The following is a 23,343-nucleotide window of genomic DNA, read 5'->3' on the forward strand; positions in this document are numbered from 1 at the left end:
AAAAATATAAAATAAAAACACTAAAAAACACCAGCGTTGGAGGCACTCGCGCGCCACCATCTTGACAGACATCATCAGCTATGAAGATATATAGAGATATACAATATTGTAATTGTAGCTACAAATCATAATACACTTTGCTGATAGCACTAACATTTTAGCTGACGCTTTTATTGCAGTGAGTGCATACATTTATACGGTCCCAGGGGGAATCAAACCGGCAACCTTTAGCGTTTAACGCCACGCTCTACCATTTGGGCCGCAGAGGACCATTAGCCTATGTCATAGAGTTTGAAAAAGTTCACCATCGCAAATAAACAAGGTGTAGATCTATATGGCCTTAATTGTATACGAACTCTCAATTATGCCGAGAGTTACGAGTTCTCGCGGCTACTCGCTGAGCGTCCCTGGTGACTTGTGTTGACGTGCTCCATCGCACGTAGCGTCAGTCGCCCGCTGATTGGCTGAGCCCAGCAGGAAGAGAGAGAGAGAGAGAGAGAGAGAGAGAGAGAGAGAGAGAGAGAGAGAGAGAGAGAGAGAGAGAGAGAGAGAGAGAGAGAGAGAGCAGCCAGGCGGACTGTCCTATGCTGATGTGGTCCGAGGAGCAGCAGGCCCCGCCCACAGCGAACTGAGAACCATCCAGGACATGCTGAGCACTTTATGCTCTCATCTAATGGGCCACAACCAGCGGCAGTGGTCATTAAGCAGGTAATGCTTGTTCATGAGGTAAAAAAAAAAAAAAAAACATATCTAGGCTACATGCCAAGTTACATTGTAAATATGTCATGTTCTAAACTGTTACTTCTTTCTTCTCAACTTAAAATGTCAATTTGTTACAGTGTCAATGATACAATCGTTTAGCATATCAGTTTGGAATATTCAGGGTTTAAATTCTTATTTATTTGGTTTAAAAAGCAGAAATCTTGAATTTTTAGACAAGGTTACTGGTGTTGATATTGTTATTTTGCAGGAGACTTGGTGCAAAGGAGATGTCCCTACTGGGTGCCCTCCTAACTATAGAGAGATTATAGTCCCATCAACTAAACTAAATGGAGTCACCCAGGGCAGAGACTCTGGGGGGATGTTGATCTGGTATAAGTCACAACTAGCTGACTCTATAGAAATAAAGAAGAAAGGGAAAAATCACATTTGGTTAAAAATACAAAAAGATATAATTTCCAGCGAGAAAAGCATTTTTCTATGCGCAATTTATAATCCCCCAATAGAGTCTCCATATTTCAGTGAGGAGATTTTCTCCATCATAGAAGAAGAGATCAGTCATTTCCAGGCCCAGGGATCTGTGCTGATCATGGGAGATCTAAATTCTAGGACTGGTGAGGAGGTAGACTTTACTAGTACTGAAGGTGACAGTTACATCACTGGAGATAACCTTCTTTTTCCTAACCTTACCAACAGGAATAACTATGATAAAATCACAAACAAGAGTGGAAAACAAGTGCTGCAGATTTGTAGAGCGTTGGGCCTGTACATTGTCAATGGAAGGCTGCGAGGGGATTCTTTTGGACGGTATACGTATTGTTCAAGACTTGGAAGCAGCACCGTTGACTATGCTATAACAGATTTAGACCTAAACTCTTTGAGAGCCTTCACAGTAAAAGAACAATCACCTCTATCAGATCACTCCCAGATCACTTTATATCTAAAAAGGGCAGACACAGGTAATATATGTTCTCAGTCCTGTAATCTGTATAACATAAAGAGGAAATACAGATGGGCCCCAAACAGTCCAGAGCAGTACCAGAATGCTATGGTCAGTGAGTCAACACAGTCTCTTCTAGACTCCTTCTTGTCCCAGACTTACCCTCAGAATACTGAAGGTGTAGAGTGCTGTCTGGCACACATTAACCACATATTTGATCATTTGGCCTCATCCTCAAACTTAAAATGCAAAACAAAACAACAAAAGAAAACAAACAGGGAAAGGTGGTTTGATTTAGACTGTAAATCCATTAGGAAGACACTAAGAAATATCTCCAACCAAAAACACAGGAATCCAGAGAGTCAGGAGTTACGCCTTAGTTACTGTGACACTTTAAAGCAATATAAAAAAAACACTGAGAACAAAAAAAGACCAATATTTACAAAACCAACTAGAATTAATTGAAGAGTCTCTGGGATCAAATAAATTCTGGGAAAACTGGAACTTATTTACCAAGAAACATAAAAATGAACAATCAATTCAAAATGGTGATACATGGAAAACACATTTTGGGGATCTTTATAGAAAACCTACAAAGAATGAAGCCCAAGAGCAGATCTCAGATAAATTGAAAACCTCCTCACAGAGCACAATGTCTTGTGCAAAAGTCAAATTGGATTCCTCCCAAATTATAGAACATCTGACCACATTTTCACCCTAAACACACTAATAGATAAATACACAAATCAAAACAAAGGAACAATTCATGCATGCTTTGTCGATTTTCAGAAAGCTTTCGACTCAGTTTGGCATGAAGGTTTACTTTTTAAATTAATAGAAAGTGGAATAGGGGGAAAGTCATATGATGTCATTAAATCAATATATGAAAATAATAAATTGGCTGTTAAAATTGGTGATAAACACACAGACTTCTTCCCGCAAGGGAGAGGGGTGAAGCAAGGATGTAACCTCAGCCCCACCCTCTTCAATATATATATTAATGAACTGGCACGGTTATTAGAACAATCACCAGCACCTGGTCTCACCCTTACTGACACAGACATTAAATGTCTCTTTTATGCAGACGACCTAGTCATACTGTCCCCAACTAAAGAAGGTCTTCAGCAAAGCCTGAACATTCTTCATCAGTACTGTCAGACTTGGGCCCTGACAGTAAATATGAAGAAGACCAAAATTATGACCTTCCAAAAGCGATCACGGTTACAGAAGAATCAACCAGTGTTCAAAATAGGTGGGACCCAAATAGAACGGACAAATACCTATACATACCTAGGTTTACAAATTACTTCCACTGGGAATTTCTGTGCAGCTGTGAAGGAACTCAAAGACAAGGCAAAAAGGGCTTTTTATGCCATCAAGCGTTCAATTCAAATCCAAATTCCAATTAGGACATGGCTCAAAATATTTAAATCAGTTATAGAATCAATTGCATTGTATGGCAGTGAGGTATGGGGTCCCTTATTACAAAGTGATTGGGCAAAATGGGACAAAAACCCAGTTGAGATCCTGCATGCAGAGTTCTGCAAAACTATTATCAGGGTACAAAGAAAATGCCCAAACTCTGCATGCAGGGCTGAATTAGGCCAATATCCTTTACTGCTAAATATACAGAAAAGATCTATTAAATTCTGGAGCCATATTAAAAAGAGTGACCCTGCCTGTTACCATTATAAAGCCCTTGCCTGCCAAGAGTTGAACATCCAAAAGAGCCCCCTCAGTCAGCTGGTTCTGAAACTAGCTGACCTCTCACCTTCTGACATCACAAACCCCAGACAGCCTCAGTGCAGCTACACTATCACTCAGAAGATTAGACCTAACCAAATTATAACTAAAGAAAAAGATAAATACATCACATATTGGAACGAACTCACACAATCACAACACAAACTAGAAACATATTTGGCTCTAAACAGACAGTATACTGTGGCAGACTACCTAACCACAGTAACTGATAAAAACCTGAGAAAGACTTTGACAATGTACAGACTGAGCGATCATAGTCTGGCAATAGAGAAGGGCAGACACAGACAAACCTGGCTGCCCAGAGAGGAGAGGCTGTGCTGTCACTGTGATGACGGAGCTATAGAGACAGAGTTACACTTCTTAACACAATGTAAAAACTACACAAATATTAGAGAGGAGTTCTTCCCAAAATTTGAAACTAATTTCCCAGAATTCCGAAGTATGACAGAAAGGGAAAGATTACCAGCCCTTCTGGGGGAACAGAAAGAATGTGCAGTTTTGGCTGCAAAATATGTCAATTCCTGTCACAAGAAAAGGGACAACCAGTAGGACATACATACAGTATGCCATGTTTTATTCTCTGCACCACCTGCTTTATTTTATTTATATTATTTTTATTTATTTTTTCATGTCATTGATATTATGTTGTTATGTTGTTGTTCGTCATATCTGTGATTGTGCTTTGGCAACACTTGTAAAACGTCATGCCAATAAAGCCTGTTGAATTGAATTGAATTGAATTGAATTGAGAGAGAGAGAGAGAGAGAGAGAGAGAGAGAGAGAGAGAGAGAGAGAGAGAGAGAGAGAGAGAGAGAGAGAGAGAGAGAGAGAGAGAGAGAGAGAGAGAGAGAGAGAGAGAGAGACACACCACTGTCTGGGGATGCGTTCGTACATTTTCTCTGAGATCGCCGGAGCGCACCCTGGGTACAACGTCATAAAGGAACCGAGTAGCTTGATTGGACAATAGGCATTCCAAGAGTGCTGGTCAGATTTTCCAGAGCGTGTTTGCGAACGCACCCAGGAATTACTGCGCGACAAGCTGTCAGGTTCAGGAGAGCCGGCCGTGTTCAACTCGCATCATTCCGAACCGAATCGGACCGCGTCTGCATCTCTCTTTTTCATCCCCCCCCTTTCTGACCAGGAGCACAAGTCACGACTCTGCTGCGGTTCTTTTCGCCGCATTTGACAAGAAGCTTGTTACACTTCAGTTCCCGGAAATACAGCGGAGAGGGAGGCACACGACCACTCGAGATGGCTGCGTACAGACTGGTCCTGATCCGCCACGGGGAGAGCTGCTGGAACCAGGAGAACCGCTTCTGCGGGTGGTTCGACGCGGACCTGAGCGACACCGGGGAGCAGGAGGCGAAGAGAGGTGGACAGGCCCTGAAAGGTGACAGGGTCGATCACTGACACACACACACACACACACACATGCATGCACGTACGCGCACACGCGAACACACACACACACACACACACACACACACACACATGCACGTACGCACGTACGCACGCCACAAACAAACCCACCCGATAATATAATGTCCTAATCTGACCTTCTCACGGTCATCGGATTAAGCCAGGGCAGGGCCATCATAGCGGGATGAAGCCAGGGCAGGGCCATCATAGCGGGATTAAGCCAGGGAAGGGCCATCATAGCGGGATGAAGCCAGGGCCGGGCCATCATAGCGGGCAGTGGCAGTGCGTTGGTGACGCAAGGCGCGGTGGAGGAAACAGCGATGGTTGTGCTCCTGCGGCATAATTGTCACTCGGAGAGTTTCCCATAACGGCAACATGAACCGCTATGTCATCAGACACTGGGATGACGAGGCTTATATTGCATTGAGTAACCTTTACTCGAGGTTAGGCACTAGCAATATATATTGTTTCCTTTCTCGCCTTGTTTCCCGTTCCTTCCAATCACATGCAATGATCTGAAAGAAAGACACATCATCGGTGTAAGTTTTGTGTCTGCTTGGAATTTGCTTGTCATTTCTGTGCGGATGAAGGAAGACATGAGTCAGGGAGACTTTCGACTACAGGTCCATCTCTGATTGAAGGAAGGGAATACATGAGAAAAAAAACGATCAATTATGATGCATCATTTTGTAGCCAATCGATTTTATTTTATTTATTAGGATTTATAGGATTATTATGATTTATTTCCTAATACTCTTCCTGGGGTAGACACGGAACATAGGCTATACAATAAACCGTCATAAAAACATGACATGAACATAACATCACAGAACATATAACAAAGGACAAAAGACAGACATCAACATACATAACAACAAATAACAAAAAAAAGCGAACCAACCCAAACCGTCAATGCTCACGGCATCAGTTTTTGGTGAGCATCACAAAATATAAAAAATGTAAATGAAAGAACCATCAACAATACACTCAAAATGCTCAGTTAGGAGTGCCAGTGGTAACTACACGAAACTAGTCCGTATGATGTTGTGTTTTCACTTGTTTTTTTAAACTGATTTTATTCTGGGTTTTTGAGATATGACCTGGTAGGGCGTTCCATTCAACCATAGCTCTATACCAGTGGCGGGCGGTGCATTTCACACCTAGGCCTTCAGTGATGTCCGACACATTCCTACCTGAATTATTCTACCTCTTAATACCATCGTTATGACGCCATGGCTCTAGAAACTAGACAGAAACACAGTATAACCGGGCGTTGCATCACCTTAACATAGTCAGACAAGTACAACAGAGTTATATTAATATTTCCGAAGCATTTTTAATCAATAAATCCGCATTTACAATGAAGAGTGTTAAACTAACATCTTTAAGATCGCTACATTACCCACGTCTGTCGTCTCGTCCACCATAATAGCGACAAAGGGTGCCTTTTTAATCTCCATTTTGATCTCTTCTTCCATCACTTCAGCAATAGCAAAAATCAGGTCGTTTTGTATTTTGCCTGACGTCCCAGTAAACACTTTGTTTGTGGACAGGTGGTAATGTAAATCTGGGTTGTTTTCAGCCAGAAAAGAAAGAAGCTCAACGTAGTTTCCTCTGTTTGTGGACTTGGCGCTTTCATTGTGTCCCCTAAATGAAAGTTATTGTTTACCCAAAAACAGGACACAATCGATCAGTATTATCGATCAGTCAACGAAAGCTTTCGTTGTGAGGCTCCGTTTCCCTGCGCACTTTCAAAAGTTTCACATCTACCGGCATAGTTCCGCATCTCAATAGTGAATATCAATAGTGCGTATCAATAGTGCGTAGCAATAGTGCGTATCCAATCAAAAGACGTGCTGGGTGCTGACATCATTGAGCCTTACAGCAGGCGCCGTTGTTGCTTATGCTCGCATCTACGTAGGTTTACTAGGAACGCCACATGTTTTCTCGTTCCAACGTTAAGTTACAGGTCGAATCCGCAGCACCGTTTAATGTGAAGGCGGGCAGATTTTTGAGCCCCCTAGCAACACATTTTGATTGGATAAAAGCTCTAACATAAAGGCCAGCCCTCCAAATCTCAATCGGAGACTGGAAGCAGCGCAACCAAGAGGAAAGCTATGAAATGAAGAGAATAGACTATGGGGAATCATTAATACATATTTGTGGAAAATATATATTAAAATAAAATGTATATTCTGATGATGTTTAGGCCAGCAGAGAAGGCCTTGCTGGCCCTGACGGCACACCACTGCTCTATACATCACTGCACGTTGTTTCGATTTGTTTTGGTTTTTGGAATTGTGTAGTTACCACTGGTGGCATGTCTGGTGGGGTATGCTGAGTGTCAGCTGCCTATAAAAACAGACAAGAGTTTTCAGAACATGATTTTTTTTTTTTTTTACAAATGAAAGAAGTGATGCTTTTAACCTCTCATCAACTTATTAAAGTCAAATATCAAAGTATTGTTGCAAGGTTAACGCCACATAAAACACTTGGCACTCTAGGTGGGTAATCTTCCGAAGTTTTTTGGGGAAGTTAGTGAGTTAAAGTATGCTGTCTCGAGCCTATGAGGGAGTCATTGGTCTACTGGGCTACCCAAAACATGTGTGTGTCAGACTCAGTAGAGGCTGATGGAGGCAGAAATCGGAGGAGGGGCTCATTGTAGTTCATGGAACGAAACAAGGCTTGTGTTTGATACGATGCCCAGAGAGCAAACTTTGTCTGCGTTCGTAAAATTCGCCCTGAGAGCGCCGGAGCGCACACTGGGTTCAATGTCATAAAGGGACCAAGTCATTTGATTGGACAAGAGGCTTTCCATGAGTGCTGATCAGATTTCCAGAGCGGATGTACGAACGCAGCCTTTAACTCGCCAACTGCCAAATCGTTCCGGAACACTCACCACCTTACCAGTGTTTTCTGTGGTATTTACCTAGCAACAATACTTTGATTGGCTACAAAATGTGTGTAAGCAACACTGTCTCTCTTCTTGCCTAGACAAAACCCACCCATGCAAGGCCTCCTGTATGCATGTACTTTTCCACAGACACACCCATCATTGTTGTAGTCTTCTTTGACAAGTCTGTAGAGGACAGGACGACAGCATCAACTCACTCCAACCCACCAGGCCTGCCACAGACTATGGCCACAAACAAACGTGTCAGTTATCATTTATCATTTATAATTTTGCCATTTAGCAGACGCTTTTATCCAAAGCGACTTACAATTACGAATTACAGGGACATTCCCCCTGGAGTAACTGAGGGCTAAGTGCCTTACCCAAGGGCACACTAGTAGTGGTGTGGCTTCAGGCGGGATTTGAACTCACAACCTTCCGATCCCAAGTCCAACTCACTATCCACTAGAGTCGACCACCACTACCCCTCAGTAGGGGCAGCTTTAGCCTACATGGCTAATTAAATTATATCATATTGATATAATACATATTAAATAAAGGCATCCGCTAAATGTGTCGAATGTAAATTTCACTGTATTTTTCAATGTACTGTTGTATACAGTTTAGACCTGCAAACCACCAGCTAACATTGACATTTACATTTTAGACATTTAGCAGATGCCTTTATCCAGAGCGACTTACAACAAATACATTGAAATTTACATTCGACACATTTAGCGGATGCCTTTATTTAATATGTATTATATCAATATGATATAATTTAATTAGCCATGTAGGCTAAAGCTGCCCCGTTTAATGCTTTACTGCTGTTAATTCATTGGGACTGTCCACGAAACTATAAACTATAACTAAACTTTACATTTATATGTTATAAACACACACACGTACATTTCCTCTGACCTCTGACCCCGCCTCCCGTTTCCTCCGCAGACGCCGGCTATGAGTTTGACGTGTGTTACACCTCGGTGCTGAAGAGGGCCATCCGGACCCTGTGGTTGGTTCTGGACGGCATCGACCAGATGTGGCTGCCCGTGAACCGGACCTGGCGCCTCAACGAGCGCCACTACGGTGGCCTGACGGGGTTAAACAAAGCGGAGACGGCCGCCAAGCACGGGGAGGCGCAGGTGAAGATCTGGAGGCGGTCCTACGACACCCCGCCCCCACCCATGGAGGAGGACCACGACTTCTACAATAACATCAGCAAGGTGTGGGGACGCACACACACACACACACACACACACACACTCACAAAAAGACAAGCATGAATACACACACCACCACCCACACACACTCTCACACACACACACACACACACACACTCACACTCTCACACACACACACACACACACACACACACTCACAAAAAGGCAAGCATGAATACACACACACACACACACAGACACTGCTGCACAGAGCACTGACCAGCGTTTTTTCTCCCTGCAGGACCGTCGCTACGGCGACCTGACGGAGGACCAGCTCCCGTCCTGCGAGAGCCTGAAGGACACCATCGCCCGGGCGCTGCCCTTCTGGAACGACGAGATCGTCCCGCAGATCAAAGAGGGCAAGAGGGTCCTTATCGCTGCCCACGGCAACAGCCTGAGGGGCATCGTCAAGCACCTGGAGGGTAGGTGGACATAGAGGTTAACACTAGAACAGTCGTGCCTGTTTTACCTATAAGAGCCGCCTCGGGGGTCAAATGACCATAGTCTTTACAATGCTCAAGCTGCTATTTACACACGACGACCACTAGTTGGCCGCTTGTAAAGTAGCCTGCCTTCTACACAGAAAAACGTCAAAATAGCTTTATACTAGCTTATCCTGATGTGATTTTGAAAATGTAAGGATACTGGGTGGTGGAACGCACATATCTAGGAAAAGTCGCCACGAAAGGAGGGTAGTTTTTCGGTGTAGGAGGCAGGCTAATTTACAAGAAGAGCCCTCTAGAGATCTTTGTGTGTAAGTAGCAGATTACTATTCTAAAGAGGGGGGTCTATTAGACCCCCGAGGCGGCTCTAAGAGTAGGTAGGGGGGTAGGTGGATCTAAGAGTAGGTAGGGGGGTAGGTGGATCTAAGAGTAGGTAGGGGGGTAGGTGGATCTAGAAGTTAACAGTGGTTCTTGTTTTCTGAGGTGGAAAACACAACACAACACAATACAACACAATACAACACAATACAATACAATACAATACCATACCATACAATTGTCCCTGAACAGGCTCTCCTCATTCAGTTTTACACATGCTTATGCTGCTTATGCTGCCATTGACTCATGGGGGAGGCAGTGGGGCGCCTGTCTCATTGTCTGTTCTCTAAGATGGAAAACAATAAACAATATAACGCATACAATACTATGCAATCCAACGTAATACAATACAATTATGTACAATACAATACTGTACAACACGATACAATACAATATAATAAAATACAACATGACGATTGTCCCTGAACAGGCTCTCCTCCTTCCCCTCTCCAACCCCTCCCGTGAGACCCATGCTAGTGCTGACCCTGACTCATGGCTGTTGCGTTGTTGTTTATTGTTTTAAAAAAAAATACCGGCAGAGAGAGGACGCTGGCGTTGCTCGTTCGCTGCTTCTCCGCCTGAAATCTAGTTGTACTTGCAGTATACAGAGTAGATTGTCCTACAAAGACACTTTTAGTTTCAGACTTAGATTTAGCAATCTAAAAATGTATTAGACCCCTTTTTTTTTGTTTATTTTAATTTTTACTAGCCTACTCGATCTTTTCAGTTTGTAAAGCGTCTTTGAGTGTCTAGAAAAGCACTATATAAGTCTAATTTATTATTATTATTATTATTATTATCATTATTATTGTTTATTGTTGTGGTGGTGGTGACTCTCTCCAGGTATGTCAGAGGAGGCCAACACTTTTAATTCATGTATTTTAATGGAACTATGTTTTATTGTAAGTCTATTCATCCGCTGAATCATCCGCTGTTTATCGGTTGCTAAGCAACGGTAATAATGTAACTCCGATAACGGTAATGTAATATATACAAACGCGGAGTAATATGAAAAGATGCGTCAACATTCCATTTAGCCGTGCGTACATCATGGATATCATCAGCACGGCTGGAACGCAAACTGACCAATAGAGACAATGGAGCGGATCTATCCGTTGTATAATGTTTATTGTGGTGGTGGTGGTGGTGGTGACTCTCCAGGTATGTCAGAGGAGGCCATCATGGAGCTGAACCTGCCCACTGGTATCCCCATCCTGTACGAGCTGGACAAGAACCTGAAGCCCGTGGCGCCCATGCAGTTCCTGGGGGACGAGGAGACCGTGAGGAAGGCCATGGAGGCGGTGGCTGCCCAGGGCAAGGCCAAGAAATGATGAGAGCTCCCCCTGGTGGGCGGGAGGGAATGGTGCAAGTAGAGTGCAACCTATCAATCATGCGTGACACTCAGTTTCAGTAAAAAAAAAAAACATGTTGACACACACACACACACACACACTCCTGAAACATACAACCGTACAAACACATCTCAGCAGTTTATATTGTTTGATTTGATAGGTCTATACTTTCCTGCACATTGAGGCTTTTATCAGTATTATACAATGGATATCAGTTGGAACTGTGGATCAGAATATTGAGTTGACCAAAATGCAGATTATTAGAGACCAGCCAGTAGTCAAACATCACAATGTAACACACACACACACACACACACACACACACACACACACACACACACTCTCTTACACACTCTCACATTCCCTTTCAAATATGGAATATATTTCATTCCGACTTCCCTCTGTAGATGGTTGGTATTATCTGAATTTAGCGCTTTATATATATATTATGTGAAGCAATGTAGTTTGCACCGAGTGAACATTTGACTGCACATTTCAAAAGGAATATATGAATCTCTACTGTAGTGGCACTACTACTGACAGCAGTACTAACATGCTTTGTACTGCTGACATGTGATTGGTGTGATGTGTGAAATAAGTAAATAAATAACTATTATGAGCTATCTTACTCTTCCTACCATCCTGTTATGTTTCACTTTGTGTGTGTGTGTGTGTGTGTGTGTGTGTGTGTGTGTGTGTGTGTGTGTGTGTGTGTGTGTGGCGCGCTACCTTCTTCCTTAGACTACCTGTGATGTCAACCGTGAAAAATTGAATCAAAATGTATTTAGAATATGGACAGGATACAGATGTAAATAGTACAAATGAATGCTTGTTACGAGCATTCACAGACAGTGCAGTGTTAATATGAGGATAACTGGATAAGAATATCAAAATAATAATAACCATACACAAGGCACAGTAACGTAAAAAATAAGGTAGTAAAGTACTAAATGCAATCAGTATAAGCATAGCCTTGCATATGGTGCGATATGTACAGACAGATATGTACAGGTTGGCCCGTGCAGTTACATGTGTGCTCTGCAGATATGGCTTGAGCTCCCTCGAAAAAAGATATAACTTATCGCAAGGGACTTCCTGGTTGGATAAAGATCGTTGTAGTCCCCTGCACCCTGGGAGATAATGGGTGCAAGGATGTCTCTTGTCATCTGCACTGATTTGAAAGCGGAATTAAAGAGATGAGGTCACTTTTCTTTAAGACCAGAGAGCCACAACAAAGATGGCGAAACGGCGTCTCTGTCGACAGCTGACCGACCAATCGGATACAAGCTTGCATCCTACGTCACAGCCAATGGGCTTCTCTATTGCTCTTCTTGAAAACATGTCGCCCATGAAGCTGTGTGTTCCAGGTGAGTGACTACTAGAAACATCAATTTTGACTTGTCAAAAGTGTTGCGTTTTGCTAAAACTCACATTCGGTGCACGAAAAGTACAATCAACACTTTCGAGTGGTATGTTTTTATGGTTTGTGTTTGTGTTTAGCTGGCTAGGTTGTGTGGAACAGCCCTCGAGTTACAGCACGGGAGACTTGCGAGGCTGAGTCATTTCCATGCGCTTCTGAGTTCACTGTGACGTTCCCCCTCGGTGCAGACTCATATAATAATAATAATAATAATAATATATGCCATTTAGCTGACGCTTTTATCCAAAGCGACTTACATTGCAGTGAGTGCATACATTGTTAAGTATATGGTCCCAGTGGGAATCGAACCCACAACCCACAATCGAACCCACAACACAAGCTGGATGTGGCTAAGTGCTTAAACACTTTCTTTACAACCATAGCCACTAAATTAGTTAACAATCTACCACCCCACTCAGGGCGTTATGGTGTAGAGCACATCCGTGAGTTCTACAATAAACTGGGTGTACGCAATGATGATTTTAAACTCTCCATGGTGTCAAACGATGAGGTGTTTAAAAAGCTAGGCGCTCTACACTCAGAAAAGGCCACGGGCCATGACAATATTCCAGCCAGATTTCTAAAAGACTCAGCTGCCTCCATTACCCCAATCATCACCCACATAATAAACCTCTCCATCAAACAGGGACACGTCCCCCTTGACTTTAAAATAGCAAGGGTAACCCCACTGTATAAAAAAGGAAGCAAATTAGACCCAGGCAACTACCGACCTGTTTCTATTCTTAATTCCATCTCGAAACTTATGGAAAAAATAGTTTATGAACAGGTCGATAGGTACCTTACCGAAAAAAAGCTGATGTATGAATTTCAATCAGGATTCAGAACATCCCATTCCACTGACACATGCCTTCTCTATTTGAACGACCACATCAACCATGAGGTGGACTCGGGCAAGTACTGCGGCATGGTCATGCTGGACCTCCAGAAGGCCTTCGACACAGTAGATCACCACATATTGTTAGATAAACTGAAAGCAATTGGGTTCGATAGAACATCGGTGAGCTGGATGCAATCCTACTTAGAGGGGAGGGAACAGGTGGTTAGTGTGAACGGAACACTGTCCCCCCCCCTCCCAGTGACCTGCGGCGTTCCACAAGGAAGCATTTTGGGACCTTTACTGTTCCTAATATATGTGAATGACATGTCATCAGCATGTGATTGCAATTTGTTCCTGTTCGCGGATGACTCGGCTCTGCTGGTCTCTGACAGGGACATATTGCAGGTGGAAAAAGCGCTAAGCACTGAACTGAGTAGAATCTGCATCTGGCTAGCTGACAATAAACTATCAATACACCTAGGTAAAACTGAAACCATCCTATACGGATCCCCATCTAAACTCAGAAAGGCTGAAAATTTTAAAATAAAAGTGGGTAACATTAATATCACAAGAAAAGAGGATATTACATACCTGGGCTCCATCTTAGAGGCAAATCTTTCCGGAGATAAAATGGCAGCAAAAGTAATCAAAAAAGTTAACCATAGAACTAGATTCTTGTACAGGATATCCTCACTTGTCAGTAAAAACACACTGAGGACCCTATCAGGAGCTCTCATTCAATGTCACTTCGACTATGCCGTAACATCATGGTACTATAGAACCACAAAGGCCCATAAAACAAGACTCCAGACAGCCCAAAATAAACTGGTTAGGCTTCTGCTAGGCCTCAACCCTAGGACACATCTAACCGCTGCTCATTTTTTGAGCCTTGATTGGCTACGAGTAGTTGACAGAGTGCAGCAGCTTGCACTGGGCCTGGTCTTCAAGATACGCTACACCACAAAGACACCCAAGTACCTGTCAACATACTTCCAAAAAGTGAACAACGTCCACACATACAACACCAGAGGAAGCTCCACGAACCACGTTCAACCGCGTTGCACCACAAACAAGGGGTTAAACTCGTTTGCAAACTATGCAGTAAAAATGTGGAACGCCCTTCCTATAATCTTAAAGGAGTGCAAAACACTGCCCACCTTCAAAACCACTCTCAAAAAACATTTACAGGAGGCTGCAATCCGTAACTGGACCCTCTAAATCAAAAATCAGATTAAAAGACCCGAACTACCCACTGTACATACTTTGTGTTTTGTCCCCCGCCCCCACCTGTGGTGTATGTCCCCACCTGTCCTACCCGCTGTACATACCTTATGTTTTGTTGTATTGTTCTTCCCATGATGGATGTGTGTTTATCTTGTAGATAGTAATAGTTATTTGTCTGTATTATCTTGTAGATAGTACTAGCTTTTTTGTCTGTCTTACATGTAACGATGAATTGAGAATCAAGGACCCCAATTGAAATAAGCCAGTGGCTTTCTTGGGTTTTTATCCTATTAGTTGACCTTGTATGTAATATGTACTTTCATGTACCTACTTCTGCAAATCTTCTAATAAAGTTTTTCAATCAATCAATCAACCCTTAGTAAGCGCTGTTAGCGCCACGCTCTACTGAGCCACAGAGCAGAGGACCACTACACACTAGTAGAAGCAGAGTGACAGCTGGAATAATAATAAAAAAAACATTTTATTTGTATAGTGCTTTTCCTGCAAACGTTGCAGCTCAAAGTGCTCCAATCATTATATAATCATAATAACAATTATTATAAAATAATGATATCGTCATTTAAAGGCAATATTAAAACGATGGGTTTTTAGTCTTGACTTGAACATATCTGCTGAGGTTGCATCCCTAATGTAAACAATATCCTAACTAACTATCGCTTAACGTTCGTTACAGAGTCCCGTATTACAATGCATTGTCTAGTAGCGATAAATACTGTTGACTTTTACTTTTCAACTCCCAGTAACATAAACTTCCCCCCCCCCCCTACCTGCCCTGCCCACCGCCTGCAGCGAGACTTCACCTTAGTTCCAAACATTCCACTTTTCTCGTGTTTTTGATCCACCCTTCTGATCCGACACTCTTTAGTTGCATGCAAAAGGTTTAAAGACCGCGGGCTGTACTCATGCTTTCCAATGTCAACATGGGTCTGTGATTGATTGTAAACTCTGCCCTGCCGCTATGCAGCTAGGGTGTCAATGAGATCACTCGTGATGAGAGGGTTGGGACCAGACAGTGAGGTTGATAGGGGATGGGGGGGTGTTGACTGATGTTTAATTCGGATGGTATAGTCGAGTCTGGCGATTTGCTTCCCTGCTGTGTGTGTGTGTGTGTGTGTGTGTGTGTGTGTGTGTGTGTGTGTGTGTTTCTGTTTAAATATGGTAATGTAATCCGCCTTTTGCACAGTGTAGGCTAAACAAGTCTCAATAAGACACTTACTTACATTACATTTACTTTCTGCCGCAGTCCTGTGTTTACTCTTCTTCTGCTTCTGCTAACCCTAACCCCCCCCCCCCTTCTCTCTCTCTCTCTCTGTCTCTCTGTCTCTCTCTCTGTCTCTGTCTCTGTCTCTCTCTGTCTCTGTCTCTCTCTGTCTCTGTCTCTCTCTCTCTCTCCCCCCCCCTCCCCTCCCCTCCCCTCTCATGTCATGTGCAGGTGAGAGGCTATGCAACACAGATGACTGCATGCCTGGTACAGGTGTGTACCTGAGGCACGGTTTCATCTATTCGTCGTTAGCAGGCTACGTGCTGAGGAAGAACGAGGGAGAGGAGGTGAGGGGGGGGGGGCTGGGGGAGTCACATTGGTGAGGGGGGGGCTGTAGGGAGTCACAGTGGTGAGGGGGGGGGGCTGTGGGGAGTCACAGTGGTTTGGTTGTTTATAGGGAGTCACAGTGGTGTGCTTATGTGCAGGGAGAAAGCAGTATTATTAAGTTGTCAAGTTTGGAACTGAAGTCAGAGCACTCTTGCTCAATAGTTAGAGAGAGAGAGAACTACCTCAGTGTTTTAGAGGAAATGTGCATTGTTATTGTTTGGTGTGTGTAGAGTAGAGTGTTGACACTGCTTTTCATCAGAGCTGTACATAACCTGTGTGTCTGTGTCTGTGTGTGTGTGTGTGTGTGTGTGTGTGTGTGTGTCTCTGTGTGTGTGTGTGTGTGTCTGTGTGTGTCTCTACAGCTGCCCGTGATCTCAGTCGTGAGAGAAACAGAAGCGCAGCTCCTGCCAGATGTCGGGGTCATAGTAACCTGTAAGGTAAGATTCAAAGGTCACGCTAACGTTTGCAAGTTACGGCATGTGGTGTGTTCCTGACTGACTGGGTGCACAGCAGACTCTGCTGTGTGGTAGTGTGTAACACTCAGTAGTGTGTAGCACTTCATCTTCATGACACTCGACTTGTTTTGTTCACTCCAGTTCTACATGGGCTGTGAAACCAGCTTCCCTGCTTTCACACATTTACATTTTAACCATTTAGCAGACACTTTTTTATCCAAAGCGACTTTACAATCAGAGGTTACAGGGACAGTCTCTCCCTGGAGTAACTGAGGGCTAAGTGCCTTACTCAAGGGCACACTAGTGGTGGTGTTCCCCCAAGTGGGATTTGAACTCTGACCTTCTGATCACCAGTCCAACTCACTATCCTCCACACCCACACACACACACACACACACACACACACACACACACACACACACACACCCACGCTGGGATAATACTGTAATCTGCATTAGTTGCTGTCTGGGTATTTGGAGGCGGGGTCATTGACGGCAGCTGTTCTTTACCTGTCAGGTGACCAGCATCAACCCCAGGTTTGCCAAGGTGCACATCCTGTACGTGGGCTCCACCCCTCTGAAGGACAGGTTCCGAGGGACCATCAGGTGAGCTTGTGTTCATCCACACACCCTGAGGCCTTGTCCCTGTCCACAAACCAACCAACCAACCAATCAAATTAAAACTGGGGGCGCTTAGGTGGCGTAGCGGGTTAAGCGTTGACCATGTAACCGCAGGGTCCCCGGTTCGATTCCGGCCGGGGACATATCCTGCATGTCATCCCTCCTCTCTCTCTCACCCATCCTTCCTGTCTAATTCTCCACTGTATCTATCAATAAAAATGAAAAATCTGAGTGGGACTGCCCCACTCAGAAAAAACTAAAAACAAACTGAATTGTATTCGTCACTTATCGCATACGGCTGTAACAGACAAATTGAAATGTTTTGGGGATCTTGCTTCACACTCGACAAAGCAGCAACAAAACTATTCAATTATCAGCGATAAAAAGTGACTATAGTACTAGTGCAAAATAAAGGAATCCCTGAGAGGGTAGGACGGGTCTAAGCATGATGCCGTCAACAGGTACCATCCAGCCTTTTATAAGACAAACCAGCGCCATGCTTGTCGATGGCCGAAACGCAAAACCTCCTATCTGCAAATGTTTTGATTTGCGGTTTTCATCTTTAAATGACAACGAGGGAGGCTGCACGTGATAGGTCTGTCTGCGGGAAAAAAGTGATTCGGCCATTGTTGTGTAGATGTAGCCCTCCCCAACCACATCAGACAGGCCAACACCCTGCCAACATTTAAACAGGCCCTCAAAACCCACCTCTTCACGCTCGCCTTCACCAGTTAACCCTCTCCCCCTCCCCTTCCCATGTGTCCCCAGCACTACCTTAATTAGACCCCTATATTTTCTTTTATTTTCTTTCTATTTTTACTACTCGATCTTTTCACTTTGTAAAGCGTCTTTGAGTGTCTAGAAAAGCGCTATATAAGTCTAATGTATTATTATTATAGATGACAGGATGAGATGGGCACAAGTGTCTCGGACGCAAGGGCTAGAGGTTGTTTTTGGACAGGGCCTCCTCAGCTCAGGCCCTATGGACCTGCTTCACAGGCAGGACTTAAGGCTAGTCCTGGACTAAATCACACCTTCAATGTCCAACCTCCATTGAAGATGCCTTGTAGTCTAGGATTAGGCTTAAGCCCTCTCTGCGAAACCGGCCCCATGTGTCACACAACCTAACCTAACCTATCACTGTATCTGGCCTGTGTAGGACTGTCTGTTGTTGTCTGTGTTATACGGTGTTTTATGTCTACTGTACAGTGGTGTGAAACCCCCTGGGGACAATAAATCTAATCTAATCACGACACTTTTGTTTACCGTGCTTCTAAACACAGGAAAGAAGATGTACGCGCAACAGAGAAAGACAGGGTATGTGATGTCGTCCGTCAATTAATCACTGATTTTAAGATGATGAATTGGAGTTCTAACCTTTTAGCCTTTAACCTTTGACCTCTGTTGCAGGTGGAAACGTACAAAAGCTTCAGACCCGGTGACATCGTCCTGGCTAAAGTGGTATCCTTCTCACAGAGAATGTCTATTGGGGGGGGGGGGGGGGTTGATGACCCACCCATCAACGTGGAATGTACTTCAGAAAAAGTTGAAACTTAACATGTTCATTCCACTCTCTGAACTTTAAACTGTGTGTTACAGAGACTTTGAATGCAAATGTGCTTAGGTTATCTATGTGGTTAGGATATCTGCTCACTGTTTCTGTTGTTATTTTATGTTGTATATTCTATGTTTTTATACTGTATTTTTTTTATTAAGTGCTGCTTTTCTTGGCCAGGGCTCATTTGAAAAAGAGGTTACTGTCTCAATATGACTACCCTGGTTAAATAAAGGATTAATAATAATACATTTTTTTAAAAATAGGGCAGTGGTGCAGATGACAAGAGACCCTCTCCTCGGGAACCACCAGCCGTTCCACATAATTTGATCTGTTCCACCACCAGCACACCTGATTCAACTGATCAAGTGCAAAGCACTTATGATTTGTACTTGATTAGTTGAATCAGGTGCGCTGGTGGTGGAACAGATCAAATATGTGGAACGGCTGGTGGTCCCCGAGGAGAGGATTGAAAACCAGTGCAATAGTATTAGGGACGTAACTGTCCAATAGGAAGTCCTCTGTCTTAACCACTCATCTGAAAGGTTTGGTTTCAGCTCTCAGGTTTGCTGTTGTTACATCCTAGAGAGTTAAATTCGTAGGCTTCAGTTCCTCGACAGCAGCAGCAACAAGAGGAATAAAGTGGCAGTAGTTAGACAACTTAGACAAATAAGACAAGAGACAAAAGACAGGGTTCCCGTGCTGGTCTTAAAAAGTAGTAAAGTCTAAAATCCAGCAATCCAATTTATAAGGCCAAAAAAGGTCTCAAATTTCAGTTATTCGGTCTAAAAATGAGGTGCTAGGTCTTAAAACGAGATCCTGCAAGGAAATCAGTCCGACCACATCTATTTACGCGGAAATTAATCAAGCTGGAACCCCCAAAAATGCCAATTCACTTCCTTTTTTGTCTGTATGGCAGTGAAATCCCTAATTTCATCACCTCGAGGATGACAAAAAGCTATCATATGGTGTTGCGAATAGGTCTAAAATTATATTCAAAGTGGTCTAAAAAATGTCTAAAAAGGTCTTAAATTTGACTTGTTGAAACTTGTAGGAACCCTAAAAAGAGGTGAAAGCAAGATGGTTGAAACCAAACTCCCGCCCCAGAGCAGATGAACACTAAACTCATGTATTAGGGGGTTGGAAGGGGATTTTTCGAACCGTTTCCTAAATCTCTTTGGACTGCACTTATAAACGCACTGCACTTGTATAGCGCCTCATTTACACACTAAGCTAACGCATGGAAGCTAACGCATTGGGAGCAATTTGGGGTTCAGCGTCTTGCCCAAGGACACCTCGACACGTGGACAGGAGGCGGGGGAGCCGGGGGTCGAACCGCCGACGACCTTACAATCATTAGACGCCGTCTGTACCTCCTGAGCCACAGCCGCCCCAATTACTGAGAGTGTTCCTCAACCCTCAGTGAGGCGACGTCGCAGTCAGGCCGTCCCAAGCATCCCACTTAGACCTCACCGTCCCAGGAAGCTTGGTGGTGGTGGTGGTTGTTGTTATTGTTGTTGTGTTATTGACCCTTGACCCACTGACCTCAGATCTCTCTGGGCGACGTGCAGTCCAACTACCTGCTGACGACAGCAGAGAACGAGCTGGGCGTGGTGGTGGCCCACAGCGAAGCAGGTGAGGACGGAACACTTGTTGCCATGGAAATGGATTTCTGTTCTTTTTGTTGTTGTTGTTGTTGTTTTTTAAAATTGTTTTGGTTTTAATATGGCTTTCCCACTCTTTATATTTGTAATTTTATTGAGATAGAGATGCTCGGGAAAAGGTATGTCAGCAGGGCATGGGGCCGGATTCGAACCCATGCCGACACGGGCGTGTTGTGTGCACTGTAGGCTGTGGTGCTAGACCACTGGACCACAGCTGGGTTGAATTTGAATGTAATCTTGATAAGTGTTTTGGGTTGAGCTCTCGATATAAACCCACTCCCCTCACCCCCAAAACACAATAGATCATTACACATCGAATAATAGCCATTGAACATTGAAGTGTCTGCGTTTGTTTTCTAAATGGTGGGTCAGGATCCACTTGGCCTTGTGGCTTGAGATGGGACCTTGCTGGAAGCAATGGTTGTTTACTTGGATCGGCTATTGGCTGTTGTTTAACTCATTCAGTGCTGAGGGTGAATAAAGTCGCCAGAATGGTCAACTGACATTGGTGAGATTATTAACCAAAAATGTCTACATTATGATGCTTCATTTTGTAGCCAATCAAAGCACTGTTGCTAGGCAGATACCACATCCTCTAGTGGTGAGTGTTCTGGAACTCTTTGGCAGTTGGTGAGGAAGGTTGCAGCACCAGTAGATGAACTCCTACTCTGCCAATCAATCAAATCAATCAATCAAACTTTATTTATATAGCACAAGTCATGCATTAAATGCAACTCCAGGGGGGTATTCCATTAACGTCGCTAAAGGACAATTCCAGGCTTTTTAAAAATATATATACGTATATAAATCTTGTGAGACTTATCAAAATAACCCTGGATTTTCCTGGCTTTCCAAGTGCTGAACCCAAAAAACGAATACAATACAATAAGAGGTAGGAGATAAGAAATGGATCAAATAAATACAACACAATAAAACCAGGAAGTCTGCAATGTTTGCAGGAAAAGCGCTATACCAGGGTTCCACAGTAACGCTTTTTTACTTTGCCCGGAGCAAGTAAAACATTCGCCGGGTTTGTTGATCGTGGAGTGAAGATATTATCATCAAAGCGTACGCGCCTGTCGATCACCCGTCCGCTTTGATAATATCTTCACTCCACGATCATCTAGTCCAGTCTCGCGCCTGCGCCGTCTGTTGTTCTTCCTGCACACAGGTAAACACATCCCGGATCCAGCAGCGTCGTCGGGCTAGCGCAAACAAACCCGGCGAATGTTTTACTTGGGCAAGTAAAAAAGCGTTACTGTCGAACCCTGTATACAAATAAAAGGTTTATTATTATTATTATTATTATTTCCAGGTGCCCAGATGGTGCCCATCAGCTGGTGTGAGATGCAGTGTCCGCGTACGCACGGCAAGGAATACCGCAAGGTGGCCAGGGTGCAGCCGGAGTACCTGCAGGCATGAACCTCTTAAGACAACCCCTCACCCCCCCCTCCTCTCCCAGGAACACACAGCTTCCCCTCACCCCTTTATACACACACACACACACACACACACACACACTTGGAAGAGAAAGTAAAGTGATTGTGAACGGAGCCTTATGTTCAAGGGGGCTGCAGACACGTTGGAGCCCTCCCACGACAGACAGACAGACAGACAGACAGGCAGACAGACAGACACAGACACAGACAGACAGACACAGACAGACACAGACAGCGCCGCACATGGCAGCTATGGTTTTACAGTTTGTTGTGTTCTGTCTGCACTGCTGTCTGTCCTGTGTTGTTTTGTTTGCAATGCATTTAGAAATGCTCTTACTGTAACGCCGAATCAAATTCCTATATGTGTATGCTTAATGTGTATGCATAAATGGCAATAAACGTTATCTCCATCTCCATCTCCAGACAATTGAGGACGTTGAAGTAAAGCGCGCAAATTCAGAACGGTGATTTTCTTGCAGCACTGTTTTCAAGACTCAGATGGGCACATGATCCTGCACCACGTCAGAGAAATGTTTTATTTCATTTGATATTTTTCTTTTCTACTAAGCATGGTTTTAGTTTCTCTTGTCAAATCTTTTTTGTACTTTTGTTTCTATTCCTGTTTAACTTCCTTCTGTACATATCAGCGGAGATCATGTGTTTGCAAGGGTCAAATAAAGTGTACCAAATCACATGCCACGCCTCTGCACTTCATTGTAATGAGACGATACTGATGAACCTGTATAATCATGATCACATATCACTGACCCAGAATGATCACATATCACTGACCCAGAATGGTGATGCATTATCACTGACCAGAATGGTGATGACATTATCACTGACCCAGATTGATGATGACATTATCACTGACCCAGAATGGTGATTACATTATCACTGACCAGAATGATGATTCCATTATCACTGACCAGAATGATGATGACATTATCACTGACCAGAATGATGATGACATTATCACTGACCCAGAATGGTGAATACATTATCACTGACCAGAATGATGATGACATTATCACTGACCAGAATGATGATGACATTATCACTGACCAGAATGATGATGACATTATCACTGACCCAGAATGGTGATTACATTATCACTGACCAGAATGATGATACATTATCACTGACCAGAATGATGATGACATTATCACTGACCAGAATGATGATGACATTATCACTGACCAGAATGGTGATAGATTATCACTGACCAGAATGATGATGACATTATCACTGACCAGAATGATGATGACATTATCACTGACCAGAATGATGATGACATTATCACTGACCAGAATGGTGATGACATTATCACTGACCAGAATGGTGATGACATTATCACTGACCCAGAATGATGATGACATTATCACTG

The 23,343-nt window shown here is 43.6% G+C and overlaps 2 protein-coding genes across 3 annotated transcripts; both read left to right on the plus strand.

Moving 5' to 3' along the window:
- Positions 1-4,675: 4,675 nt before the first annotated feature.
- On the plus strand, positions 4,676-11,111 carry LOC308151666 (phosphoglycerate mutase 1; the record flags this gene model as incomplete). The annotated part of the gene is made up of 4 exons (XM_080524574.1): positions 4,676-4,814; positions 8,688-8,962; positions 9,201-9,381; positions 10,942-11,111. The coding sequence occupies 4 exons, from the start codon at positions 4,676-4,678 to the stop codon at positions 11,109-11,111; spliced, it is 765 nt and encodes a 254-aa protein (XP_080380700.1).
- Positions 11,112-12,462: 1,351 nt separating this feature from the next.
- Positions 12,463-22,636, plus strand: exosc1 (exosome component 1). 2 transcript variants are annotated; one of them, XM_080522423.1, is made up of 9 exons: positions 12,464-12,499; positions 16,068-16,183; positions 16,586-16,660; positions 17,195-17,283; positions 18,582-18,615; positions 18,709-18,759; positions 20,404-20,488; positions 21,833-21,933; positions 22,380-22,636. In XM_080522423.1, the coding sequence occupies exons 1-9, from the start codon at positions 12,472-12,474 to the stop codon at positions 22,422-22,424; spliced, it is 624 nt and encodes a 207-aa protein (XP_080378549.1). In that variant the 5' UTR covers positions 12,464-12,471; the 3' UTR covers positions 22,425-22,636. The 2 variants fall into 2 exon arrangements, with proteins under 2 accessions (XP_080378550.1, XP_080378549.1); XM_080522424.1 differs by having other exon boundaries at positions 12,463-12,499; positions 21,833-22,636.
- The last annotated feature ends 707 nt before the right edge of the window (positions 22,637-23,343 follow it).

Source organism: Nansenia antarctica (assembly GCF_963989245.1).
Source record: "Nansenia antarctica genome assembly, chromosome: 2".
NCBI classification, from domain to species: Eukaryota; Metazoa; Chordata; class Actinopteri; order Argentiniformes; family Microstomatidae; genus Nansenia; species Nansenia antarctica.

Excerpts from the sequence above, each read along its gene's own strand:
- exosc1 (XM_080522423.1), top strand. The coding sequence starts at position 12,472 with ATGTCGCCCATGAAGCTGTGTGTTCCAG. Across the intron at positions 18,616-18,708 it reads GCGCAACAGAGAAAGACAGG|GTGGAAACGTACAAAAGCTT; the intron begins GTATGTGATGTC and ends CCTCTGTTGCAG. Across the intron at positions 18,760-20,403 it reads ACATCGTCCTGGCTAAAGTG|ATCTCTCTGGGCGACGTGCA; the intron begins GTATCCTTCTCA and ends CACTGACCTCAG.